Source organism: Coccomyxa subellipsoidea (genome assembly GCF_000258705.1).
Source record: "Coccomyxa subellipsoidea C-169, whole genome shotgun sequence".
Classification (NCBI taxonomy): Eukaryota; Viridiplantae; Chlorophyta; class Trebouxiophyceae; family Coccomyxaceae; genus Coccomyxa; species Coccomyxa subellipsoidea.
The window spans coordinates 301,648-314,218 of NW_005178024.1; the positions used below are offsets into that span (position 1 = coordinate 301,648).

The following is a 12,571-nucleotide window of genomic DNA, read 5'->3' on the forward strand; positions in this document are numbered from 1 at the left end:
ATTTGTTACCTTTCAAGGATAACACCTAAGTTCTGCATGTCCCCGCTGCGCTTTGCTTTGACATATTGGTCGTTCTAGCAACCGAGATTACCCGTCCTGGAGTTCACTTCCCCAACCTGTGTCGCAGGGAACGCTATGCCGGGAACGTTAATGGCCCAAATGCACTTCAAGTCACCGAGGTTGCTGGCCGGTTCGTCAAGCTTGCTTGCCGATCTTCCTCCCATCCGAAGAGCTCTAGCCACACCTTTCCATCCCAAGTGGAGACCCAGCAACAAACCAGGACGCCCCAGGATGCCCTGCAGTGTGCAAGCGAGCTCAGGAGCAGCAGCAGGCATCCGCGAGGCACGCTCATACGGCAACGCAGACAGCAGCAGGTGTGCTCAGCGACCCCAATTTCGGTAGCTTTGAAGGCAGGCGAGACTGCTTCAAGTGCCTTTGTACTGCTTTTTACTCTGCGCCATATCTGCCTGCATGCTGTTAGCCAGGGGCCAAAAAGGAAGAACTCGATCCCACACGCTGTGTCAGCAACTGCGTAGGAAGAAACATTCCAGAATTTCTCGCACAAACAAAGGCTGGAAGCTGGAGTGCTAGTCTGACAGAGACCCTGCTGAATTACACAGCTGCATGCATGCAGGAGTGACACCAGTGAAAGCACCCACGACCCGGATTTCTTCGCGAGCCTGTGCGGAGAGTTGAAGCTGTCTCCGGAGCAATTTGAAGTGTTCGAGGAGTTCAGTCGGACCATGCGGCAGTGCGCGCTGGCCTTCCTCTGCGTTGCAGCCAGCAACATCACACTCACAATGCTGCAGGTGGGGAAAAATTATCTGCTGCTTGTGCAACAATTAGAATCATTAGTTTGCCCAATCTAGAGGAGCACCTGGGGCCATCGTTGTTGTGGACTGCCCAAATGCAAATTGACCTCCAGAAGCAGGGGATGGGGAGCTTGCAACACGACCAGATTTACAGATACGAAGAGGAGAGACTTTAGAAATTCTTCAAGCAAGCGCCTATGTGCGCATCACTCTAGATTAACAGCAAATTGGCTGCCAATTTGGTGTTGAGAAAGGCACACATAGGAGACTACCACGTCTAATCCAATGTGCAAGGAGCAACAACCACCAAATTTGACGCCGCTGTCATTGCACGCATGTTATTTTACCGATGCCTGGACCAACTTGCTCTTCTCAGGCAGTTGCTTCCCTTTTTCACCTTGTAGAGGTCTGTAGTCCCGGCTGTTAGGGTCGGTACAAATAAAGAGCACTGTGCCCACGGTTGATTGGGGCTTGCTTGGATCCGGCGAGGCCAACAAGGGGTAGGAGTTTGGCAGCCTTCACATGCAGCTTATCTGCAGGACGCCTTGCCTATGGCAGGAAAAATGTGTAAAGGAATGAGAGGTCTAAAGAAGAGCCGCTGGAATGCACATTTCCCTGAACGGCCCGCAAAGCTCGCACGGAAAGACAGCTGCGATTTTCAATTGCCGTTACTAATTCAGTTGTTGTTACTAATTCGGTTGCCATTAGTTAAAGTCATTTGGCTCTTCACCGCAGGCGAGGCAGCAGGTGCTGCATGAGCCGATAGTATTACTAGCGGGGGTCACAGTGGGGAACTTTGCATTCTGGGCTGACAGCCTCCTGGTGGCTGTGCTGCTGCATTATGGAGCCTCCAGCTTCAAACGAGTGGCCGAGGTCAAGTGTGACAACCAGCTGCCCTACATCTTCCAGGTGAGTACTCGTCATTTTGAATAATACTTTTGAGGTGTGGAATCTAAGAGCTTGGAGGACTGGGATGCTGGTAGTGGTGTGCTGGTAAAGACAGATGCAGAGACGGGAAGACGATGTCAGCTGTGCATGCATTGCTGTAATGGAAAGCCAATAGGCAGAAGCATGACATGTTAATGTGGTTTGACTTCCTGCTCCATGTGATATCAAGTACGTTTTCTGCAGCAGAGATCTTACTGTCTATGTGACTGTCTCTTAAAGTTGCATGTCACAAATAAAATGGCACATTCCTGCTGCGCGTTAATACGGCACACAATAGAGAGCTCTGCAACATTCCTTCCTGAAGATGGGTACATCAGTGATACTAATACCATAAGCCCACAGAGGTTGTTATTACTATGAGATATATCCGGTGCATACGATCATAGTGGCTCCGGCTGGCGGGGGGCGATATAAATACTGAGCACCGTGCCCATGGTTGATTGGGTCTTGCTTGGATCTGGCGAGTCCGACAAGGGGTGGGATTATGGCAGCCTTCGACTGCAGCTTGTCTGCAGGACGCACCTTGCCTCTTGGCAAGAAAAGCGTGTAAAAATAATAATAATTCAACTAATAGTAATAATAATAATAAATGATAGTAGTAGTAATAATTTAATAATAATAATAATAATAATAATAATAATAATAATAATGATAATAATAATAATAATAATAATAATAATAATAATAATAATAATAATAATAATAATAATAATAATACGAATACGATCATAGTAATGAAGTGTGGGTTGTGTGACTGCAGGGCATCAGCCGGCTGAGCCTGGTTTTTCAGCAGTTTGCCATTGCAGCGCTGGCAGTGGCTGTGGTGCACACCCTGGAGGCAGCTGCTCGGCATCCGCCCATCACAAAAGTCGCCGCCTCTCTCTTCTTCGCTGTCGCCGGTTGGGACCTGATTTACAATGTGCAACCTTGCTGGGTATCTTTGCAACGCAGGAGATGCTTGCAAGCTTTTGAAGGAGCCCTGAAAGCACAAAAAATGGCTTCACTTAGATGCTGCATTGTACAATGCGATTTGCTTTGGGATCTACATTACATACACATACGGTACACTCATACATCAGCCAACATTAGAGACATGAAATTTCCAGAAGTGCCTGTCAGAGTCTCAACCTCTTGAGTGCTTTGGAACTAATCTTGAAATGTATTTCCCCGGACCCTACGGCTTCATAATTGGTTTCTACATATTTTAGGAGTTGTCATGCCCAAGCAATGACCAATTAATGACTCAGCGCCGGCCTGCGCAACGCAGTGCCGTACGGCTGATGAGCGGGCCCACTGTTTTGGGGTGTTGTGACATATGGATGACAGATGCTGATGAAATATGGATGACTAAAGGATGACTCGCCCGCAGGCGTGCGCAGCGCGGCGCTGTGGTGGCTGATGAGCGAGCGGTCAAGTGTGGGGGGAGGGGGGATCCCTGAGATGCTGGCGCGACTAAAGCGGGGGGACCGTGACTCATCGCCACGCTGGGAGCGATTTGCCATGCGACTTCTCGTTGGGCACTTGCTGGCTTACAGCATCCCAGGCATGGAGCGCCAAAAGGTGAGGTGGACTTGCATGGCATCCTTCAAGGTCTCAAGTGCAGCCTTAGTGCTTGCCCGGCTGGCAGCACGCGGTATATGATAGATACTGAGCAGCGTGCACATGTTTATTTGGGTCTTGCATGGATTTAAAGATTCCATTAAGAGGCAGGAAGTGTGGTAGCTTTTGCCTGCGGACAAGCTGCAGGACGCACCTTTACTTTGACAAGAACCGAGTGTCTTAAGAAGGATAATCTTGAATCTATTTGGGTTTCAACAACAGGTTGAGTGCTAGCAGATCTTTGGGATTGCCACGCATTTCTCTACAATGGTGCCATATGGTCAACTCAGCACACAGCTGAGGCAGATTGCTTGAAGTGCTCAAGTCTGGCCAGGCTTTTGTCTTGCTCAGTTGGAATGCCATGCATGCTTGAACAGCCAGGTCAAGTACAAGCTCTTCCAACATTGACCTGAGCAGCTTTTGGCCGAGTGCGCAGGATGACTCGCAGGGCAGCGGCCAGGTGGCAGCAGAGGTCAGCTCAAGCAATGGAGCTGGGAAAAGTGACAATGAAGGAGTGGAGAAGGGAAAAGGGGTCGAGTATGAGTTCACTGGGGGAGAGACGCAGTTACTAAGGATCTGCATGGATGCCATGCACATGGCAGGCCTCGCGCTCATAGTCCAGGGAGTCGCCACCGGCCTGCTCGGTGCGCACACCCCTTATCTCATATCAGTTATTGCTGTAGACACCCACCTTGGTTGTCTTTGGGAGATTAATGTGAGCAGCAATGCCTGTTGCTGGCGAAAGTGCCATACACAGCAAGCTGACTGTGATAGAAATGTGTTTAATCGTCCAGACTAGACATTCTGAATTACTAATTCTGGTCAAAGTGGCCAAGTCACATGTATGAGTGGTATGGGGTACACAGACAAGCTATTGGTGGATCCACCCAACCATGGATGTCAGCAAGAGAACTCCTCTTGTAAGACTAAGGAAAATCCGTACGACAGTGACTGAAAGGACATCTTAGCCTTTTCATCTCGCTTGTCCGCCTTGGAGTAGTATGAAGAACTTTGATATCTATCAAACAAGCACGTGCCAGCAAGCACAGCTGCCCTCGCTTGTTTGCAGGTCTCCCATTCTGACTGATTTGGGATGTCCAGTGAAAATAGGGGAATAACAAATGCCTGGCGCCTGTCTTCGATTGCAACCTGCAATCTGGCACCCGATCTTCACCTTGCAAGAAGGTTGTCTGCGGAAGCTCTTGCTCTTGAGCAGCGGCATCCTTTTGCTTGGCCGTACCCAGACACCTTATGCGACAAAATTTAGGCTTGGAAACTCTGCGTAAACTTTGAGGTTGTAGAGGGTGAATTTGGAAGTCTGCTCAATATTCAAGCATGGCAAGATTCAAGCATGCGAAATTGCTGACGGTAAACGATGCTCATCAACCCGCTTCAAAATTCAAAATTCAAATGCGCAGGTGTGGCAAACTATCTCTCCGGCAGCCCGGCGAGCGCGGTGTCCATGGGCTACAACGGGGTTAGTAAGGCTCTGACGGCCGCGCTAATTTTCCGCGCGTCGGCCGCCTTCGACCGGTCGGTGTCCGGCCCCGGCTGCAACATCACTAACATGCTGCGCGCCATCGGAGATCAGGGGCTGACTCAGCTTTTTCACCAGCTGACTGTGTTCGCTTGGACCGTCACCATGCCTCAGGTGGGCAGCCTGCGCGCTATTTGAATCTGATGGCAGCTTGCCCACGTGTTTGTCAACTGGACGGTATTTATCAATATATGGGCAGTCTATGCGCTTGTTAGTTTTTCAGAGCTTGCCCGTCAAAGCGGGCAGTGTGTGCACATTTGCACATGATCACTTGCCATGAGCAAGCCGGAGCTGTCAGCCGATCAGCAAGCGCGCCTGGCGCCTGCCAGAGTTTTGGTTGTGCGGCAAAACCCCGGCTAGATACAGGGATGTAGCCTGACACAAGGCAAGCAATGTGAGAGGCATGTAGATCTCAGTGTTTGGTGGAAAATGCATGCCTCTTGTCTTATGTTTTCTAGTTTGCTCATTCGCTGCCATCCACCTCGACTTTGCAAGGTCCTGATTTGCATGCATGTAGCGCTTCAAGTCTTTTGGGATGAGCAAGCTGCCAAGTGCTCACAATTCTAATTTTTGCTGGTGCAGGTGCTGCAAATATTCATGCCGATCATCAGCACGTCTCCTTTAGCGAACCTGCTCACCTCCAAGTTTGGGTCCATCTTTGGGCAAGGCCTTGTGGGACTGCAGAACCTCATCGCGGGAATGGCCTAAACAATGGCATTTGATTTTGAATTTAAGCTTTGTTTGCGCAACCTGAGAGCTCTCGAGTCGAGTGGACACAGCGTTGCACTGCCACGTATTTTTGTGTCATGACCAGATTTGCAGAGGGATTTTTTGGTACATGCCTGCGTGCTGACATTAGCTGACATTGACTTTTCGCTTACATACATGGCCAAGGTGCAATTGCAAGCATGCGCACACTGTGACAGCTGTGATCTCATGGGTTGGGCCAAAATTCAATAAGGCTGTCTGATCAGAAACTCAAGGTGATCTGTGAAGGAGTCCATGGTGCATATAAGCTCTAATTTCTGACTCAGAGCTCGGTAAAGCCCCAGGTGATAGAGCAATGTGCATTGGCATGTGGAAGTGCAGCACTACCAGCATGGCAAGTAGACAATAACACAATGTAATTGTAATTTTGTATACCTAGATATAATATAATATTTAGCTAGTAGCCAGCGCTTTGGCTAGTCTCCCAGAGTACTACAACCAGATTAGAGTCTGAATAAAAATGCAACTTATCGACTGGCACGCCATGCGGCTGCGCTGAGAAAATTTGCTGCCAATTGATTTGTTGTAATCGCCCCTGGGCTCACAAGGAGCATGGATGCCTTGATATTGCCCTGGTTCTGCTCTCCTTATGACTGAGACTTTGATCATCATTCCCTAGTTCTGTACATTGCAATACTTACTGCCAAGGTTGATCTGGGAGCTGGGAGGTTTGCCGTCCGATCGACTTCAATCTCTCCAGATTCAAAACAGCATCTGAACAGCACATGAGACACTCCTCATGATGAGGGTCGGGGAGGACACAGCTGCTTTCCAAAGCACCAAATGTAATTCATTGTAGATATTTGCGGGAGTTGTGCTGACCAATGTTGGCCTTATCATATTATTTTTTTAGTGTAAAAAGTTGATCGAGCATACGGTAGTTACACTTACACTTGTAAGCACTGGCTCCTGCTGGAATTTTGGGCTCATCTGGCCTGGCACAATATTGTCTACATGCATGCATACCTGCAGGAGTACACAAAACACCTGCCAAATATCCCTTGCACTTGCAATTGGTCTGCAGGAAGAATCTTGTTTACAGGCAGATCACACTGCATCAATGTCATCTAGAATTGCGGCTAGCGCTGCTTTTCAGCGACAGCTGCAAGAGGCTCCCATTTGACAGCAAAACTTCTTCTATCACGCTGCCCTCTTTTCTGCGCGAGGCAGCCGCGGGAATTTCACCGGCCCTCTCCTGCACAGCATGCTCGAACTCTTGCATTGCACACACTTATGCCAAAGAAAGCCTGACCTGCTGGGCTCAAAAGTGGCACCAAAATCTGCAGTGTGTCAAAGTCAACATTCCAAATGTGCATTCTGTCTCCAGAGAAGGCACTGATGACTGATGATGTCTGTCCTTGGAAAATGCCTACATTCTGCAGGGGGTATCCACACGCACGAGAAGACTTCCATGTTCAAGGTCTGATTGCTGCCAATATTAGGCTCACCTGATCAGGCAGCTGCTCTGTGGGCACCAGGTGCAGGTGGCGCGACAGGCCACACTGCTCCATGAACGCCAGCATGGCGCGCTGAGCTGCCGCCACATCAGAAGGGTCCCTCCACGCCTGCATGCACAAACTGCTCGTCAAAGGACCCTCCTGTTCCCTGCAGCAGCTGTCAATGCTCCCACGCTGCTGCTGCAGTAGTGTTTCTTGTCGGTGCCTGGTGGCAAACTTTCAGCAGCAAGTGAGACTCACAATGGCATGACAACGGAAAATAAGCAATGCAGCAGGGCTCCAACCTGATCAAGGGCGGATGTCAGCTGTGCAGCATCAGCGTCCGTCCCCATCTCCTCCTCCAAGCCATCCCCAACGCTGACGCTTCCATGTACAGAGCTAGCTGCTGCAGCCGGTTCACCCTCAGAACCGTCTCCCTCAGCACTGCTCTGCTTGCAGGCTGCTGATGAAGGCACACCCTGCTGTGGGGTGCTGACGGCGTGCGAGAGCTCACTGTCGAGAGAGGAGCCGGAGAGGCTGCGGGGGCTGTCGAGAAGCCGGGCCAACCCGCATGCAGACTTGCCCGAAGGCATCGCCCTCTGTCCCAGACGCCGCTGCATGCCTGCCTCCTGCTGCGAGCCTGGTGAGGCTTCCACTGTCGATTCCGCTTTTGCCTGCGCGCCATTTGAATGCGCTGCGCTGTCCTGTACAGCCAAAGGCGCAGCGCTGCCTGCTGCAGCATCCGGTTTTGCTTGGGGCTCTGCAACACTCTTTAAGCTGCTGCTGTTGCCTGAGGCGCCCTGTGTCTTCTTGTTCGCAACCAGCGTGGCTGCACTCTGCTTCTGGGAAGACTGCTGCGCAGCTGCATCCTTTCCAGAGTTTTCGTTGCTCTTACTGATCTCGTGGCCTCCATTTGTAGCAGCTGCAACGTTTGCTGGCGCGGCTGGCGCGCGAGATTGTGCGCTGCCGGTCGGCGGTTGCGGCGGCGAGTCATCAGGTGAGTCAGCGGCGGCGCGCGGCGTCGGGAGGGAACGCGCCTTGAAGTTGGCCAGGGATGTCAGCGTGGTGATGGGGCCCAGGATGGGGCCAAAAGAGGCGCTGTGCATCATCAGCTCGTCCCGCGGTCCCTGCATGCCAAAGCAGACAAATTTCAGAGTTGCAAAGGCACCGCTAAGTGATATAACTCACTACATTGTGAACTGCAAGACGAGCAGTTCTGCCTCTGTGCTGTGCAATGAACTGAGTAAGGTCGTCATCCAAAGGAAGACTCAACTACTTTACCAGCACCTTGCCACCTGCCGTGTACAAGAAACCTTGGCACTCCGCATGGTCCTATGCTCTCAAATGACCCTCCTCTGCTCTGTTTTCGGCTACTAGCAGATGCAAGACCAAGTGCACAATCACCAAAGGTGCTCATATCAAAGAGTTAGAGATTTTGAAAGCTGCTGACCTGCCAGGAAGAGCCGTCCCCGTCATCGTCCTCGTCTATGTCATCCAGCGTTCCCTCCTCTTCATCCTCCCCTTCCTCACAGCTTATTCCCCCTGCCGACTCCCCCGACCAGTGCTTCTGCAGCCCGCTGCCCTCCCCACCATCTTTACTCTCTGCATTGCTATCCCCATTAGCTCCGCTGATCGCGCTGTTGCTCGGCACTGCATCAGGCTGTTCCTGTGCCTTCTGTGCTGCATCTGCTGGCTTTTGCGCAGGCTTGCTGCCAGCTGTGGTGGCCTCGTTCTGGCCGCTTTCACTCGGCGACTGCTCTCCTGTGTCGTTGCCAGTTGTTTCCTGGACGCAGACAGCACACACATTGAGGCATCTGGGTCAACTGGACAGAATGCCGTCTAGAAGAGCTGAAACAAGACGCAAAAGACTTCGTCTCCGGCCCAGACCAGTTGGAGGGCATTGCATATTTTGCAGATAGCTCCTTATGGCAGCAGCAAACTAAGCTCCTCCCACATGTATGCATGCAATAAAGTGAACAGTGTAAGAGGTTCACAACCTGACGAAATGGCTTGATATAGAACTCTCCCCCGCATGCAAGGGTATGTAGCAAGCTCACAACCAGCACACTTATCATGACAACAAAGCAGGAAGTAGCACATACCTGGTGCCCATTGGTGGCCGCGGCAGCCACTGGCTGCTTTTTGGCGCCCTTGCCGCGCTTCTTTTTGGCGCCCTTGCCGGCGGAACCCCCGGCGCCGTCGATGAAGGAGAGGAGGTCATCCAAAGAGCGCACATCCGGCTGGGGGGCCGCGGCGGGGGGACCCTCCAGCGCCAGGGAGGGGTTCCCCCCCTTCAGCTTCTCCTCCTCCTCCCGCCGCCGTTGCAGCTCCTGAACAGGCACGGTCCCCCCGGATCTGTCAGCGCTGAGTCATCATGCTCCAGATAGTCGGCTTCCAGCAGCTAAGAAGCTTGGAGGCAGTATCAACAGAATGATGCATTGCAATCCCTGGATAGAAGTCTCAAACCACTATGCTGCACACAGAAGATGCATATTCTGATGTAAGGACAGAGGTGCCACCATGAAAAACAACCTTCTGTCACGTGTGCTCCCCCACTGGGACGTGACAGAAGGTTGTTTTTCATCCTGTTCCTCACCTACATCCCTACATCACCATTGCCATTCACATGTGCAGCTTAGGGGTGAGAGATCATATTTGCTGTGCAGGATGACATAGGCCGAACAAGCAAGAGGTTCGTTCTTCCTGCTTCTCAAGAGAGCGGCTGAAGAGACGCCACAACACAAAGCCTAACCTGGCACTCAGAAAACAAGGTCTGGCGGGGCATCCCCACCTTGCGCTTTTTCTCGTAGAGGCGGTTGAGGAGGCGGATTTTGGGGTCGTCGCCAAAGTTGCGCACAGGCTCCAGCTTCTCCTCCTCCGTCAGGTCGTCCGGCAGCTGGAACTGCGCGCGGATCTGCCCCAACGCCAGCAGCACATTTAAGGGGAAAATACGACCAGAAAAGGCGGATCTGCCAGATGTGGTTTTGAGAGCGGTCTGTCGGACGTGGCACTTTGAAGTATGGAATCCATTGCACTGAAAGAAGGCTCCAGATCTCTTGCATGGTTATGGAGAGTGGCCAGCCCCCAGAACCATGTTCTATAGGATCCTGCAAGATTTATCTCCGGCAAAAGAAACCTGCCCTTATATAGCATAGGAGCATGCATTCTCCCATGATCGAGAACAACTCCCCTGCTTTTTGGACTTTTACATCGTCTCTATCCCTTCTCCCAGCACTGCACATGACTGGCATGCAGGTGCAGAATGATGCCACGGAGGCTCTGCGGTGAGTGCGCGCACCTGCTCAGGGGTCTTGCCCTCGATGAGGCGGGCGAGGGCGCGCGAGGTGAGGTCCACCAGCGGCTTCATGTCCAGAGCGTCCGCCGCACTCGTCAACTCGCACAGCCGCCGCGTGTCCAACCGCACAAACTTCTCGTCAAACATCTTGCGCTCCTGCGCGCGCAATCCACATTTCTGTCATGTTCCTCTTTCCTTGACAGTTTGAACCGGGTTTGACACCCGATGGGGATTCGTCAGCCAGTGGCGCACAGAAGGGACAGAAGCACTGGACATTCTTCCAAGGAGTGCTCCCCTGACACTGACTGACTCAAATGTTTACCTTGAAGTGGCCTATCTATTATTGTCGGGGGCATCCTCACAGGCCTGCTTGGTGGACATAACCACGATATAATCTATATTGAGTGCAATGACATGTTGCTCTCAGGCTGCACTGCAGGCAGGAGCCCCAAACCCATCGCAAGGAAAGGCAAGCAGCAAGCAGCATATTGCGAAGAAAAGGCAAGTCCTACCTTGTCGGAGCGGCCGGAGGCTCGGTGGAAGCGGCAGTATTGCAGCAGCAGCTGGAGCACCTCGGGAGTCACCTGCATGCAGCGCCCTTCCCATTCGAATGAAATATGATTGCAGCCACATTTGATGCTTGGCGGTCCTGGTGTAGTCTGTAAGGATGCCAAAGGGAATGCCCCATGTGACCAGGAAGCTAGCCAGCATGTTCACACGATTCCTCACATGCATATAGCACACCACATGTTATGACTCCTGAGACATAAGAGCACAGACATTCCTACGCGCTGCACCGGCTATTTACAACTATTGCGACAACAAGTAAAAATGAAAACACACTCGAGGCCAGATCGAGTCGAGTGCAGATCTCTGCTCTGCCTATAACACTGCAACAAGTATCAGCCGCATGGAAACTAGCAGTCCACAGCACAGCCGTGCAAGCTGTGCAGTGGCACGGGCAGTCAGTGCTGGCAGGCTGCATGGAAGTGTCAGGTGGGGTGATTGAGAGAGCACCTTGCTTGGCAGTGCAATGGGGCTTTCAGTGGTGAATCCCCGCCCATGGTGCAGCACTTCTCTCTGGATGTACGGCGATAGGAATGCCACCTGCCACAAAACACCTTGCCATGACCAAAATCTCATTTTCACGTGAGAACATGCTTGGGTGTTGTAGCCATCAGCTCACTACAGCATCAGCATTGTCATGACTCCCTGACAGAGCTCAGCAAGGAATGCACAGGGCTCGGTTTCGTGTGCTGGCATCACAGGATTGGGCTCACCTCTCGCTCGATCTCTTCTATGGCCACGCCGCCATCAGACTCGAGCGTCTCAACGAAGATGGATGAGGCTTCGAGGGCAGCCTTCAAGTTCTGCTCCTGGATAGCGTGGCTGGGCTCTGGAGGGGCCAGCGCCATGGGCTCCAGGCCTGATGGCAAGCCCAACATGGAACGCCCTGTCTGCTGCGCAAGGCACTCGTGTGTTACTTTGGCACGTTGGAGAACTCATTTGTGGAACAAGCACAGCTGGGCAATCGCAGGCAGCTCTGGTGACACCCAGGTGCAACAGACTCCTCAGAGCAGGTACACAGGAACATGCAATGCCAGATCTTGTGGCTGGATCGAACTCTGTGCGGTAATCAATCAATGTAAAGATCTGTTTGTATGCGTGAAATGTAATGTATCAAGATTTACCATAAGGCGTGCTACCACACCCATTCCTCGAGTCAGCACGCTGAGCAACTCACCGCTGTCATCGTGCGAGTTTGGTCCACAATGTTCTTTTCAGCGGCACCATTCGAACGTGCAGGCGTCCGAGCTTCAGGCTTGCCTCCTTTCTTGCCAGCCATCAAGTGTCCCTCCAGATCAAGCTGTGAAGCCAACTTTCCTCAACACTTGAACGTCTCTATCAGCTTCAACTACAAGGAAAGCGGAATTCAGCCTTCCTGCAATCTTGGTAATCATCCAAAAGACTTATTTGCAATATGCATTGCGAGACTACCAGAGGCCTTCCTTGATCAGGCGTGACCGACAAGCGGGATACGCACCGAGCCTTGAGTTTTTACTTTTTCTACAGCACTGTTTGACAAATTCTAGGGAATGCAGCGCAATTAATTTGAAGGAAACGTTCGATCTCTGTGAGCGCATCGGATTCAACCAACCTGCGGAATGTTCTCAAA

The 12,571-nt window shown here is 51.7% G+C and overlaps 2 protein-coding genes across 2 annotated transcripts; one reads left to right on the top strand and one right to left on the bottom strand.

Moving 5' to 3' along the window:
* Positions 1-291: 291 nt before the first annotated feature.
* Positions 292-5,034, top strand: COCSUDRAFT_58594 (hypothetical protein; the record flags this gene model as incomplete). The annotated part of the gene is made up of 8 exons (XM_005643787.1): positions 292-374; positions 635-809; positions 1,548-1,721; positions 2,304-2,491; positions 2,529-2,659; positions 3,130-3,320; positions 3,796-4,003; positions 4,778-5,034. The coding sequence occupies 8 exons, from the start codon at positions 292-294 to the stop codon at positions 5,032-5,034; spliced, it is 1,407 nt and encodes a 468-aa protein (XP_005643844.1).
* Positions 5,035-6,727: 1,693 nt separating this feature from the next.
* On the bottom strand, positions 6,728-11,810 carry COCSUDRAFT_44659 (hypothetical protein; the record flags this gene model as incomplete). The annotated part of the gene is made up of 10 exons (XM_005643788.1): positions 6,728-6,859; positions 7,113-7,229; positions 7,922-8,227; positions 8,551-8,883; positions 9,203-9,430; positions 9,892-10,014; positions 10,399-10,551; positions 10,908-10,979; positions 11,413-11,502; positions 11,676-11,810. The coding sequence occupies 10 exons, from the start codon at positions 11,808-11,810 to the stop codon at positions 6,728-6,730; spliced, it is 1,689 nt and encodes a 562-aa protein (XP_005643845.1).
* Positions 11,811-12,571: the final 761 nt, after the last annotated feature.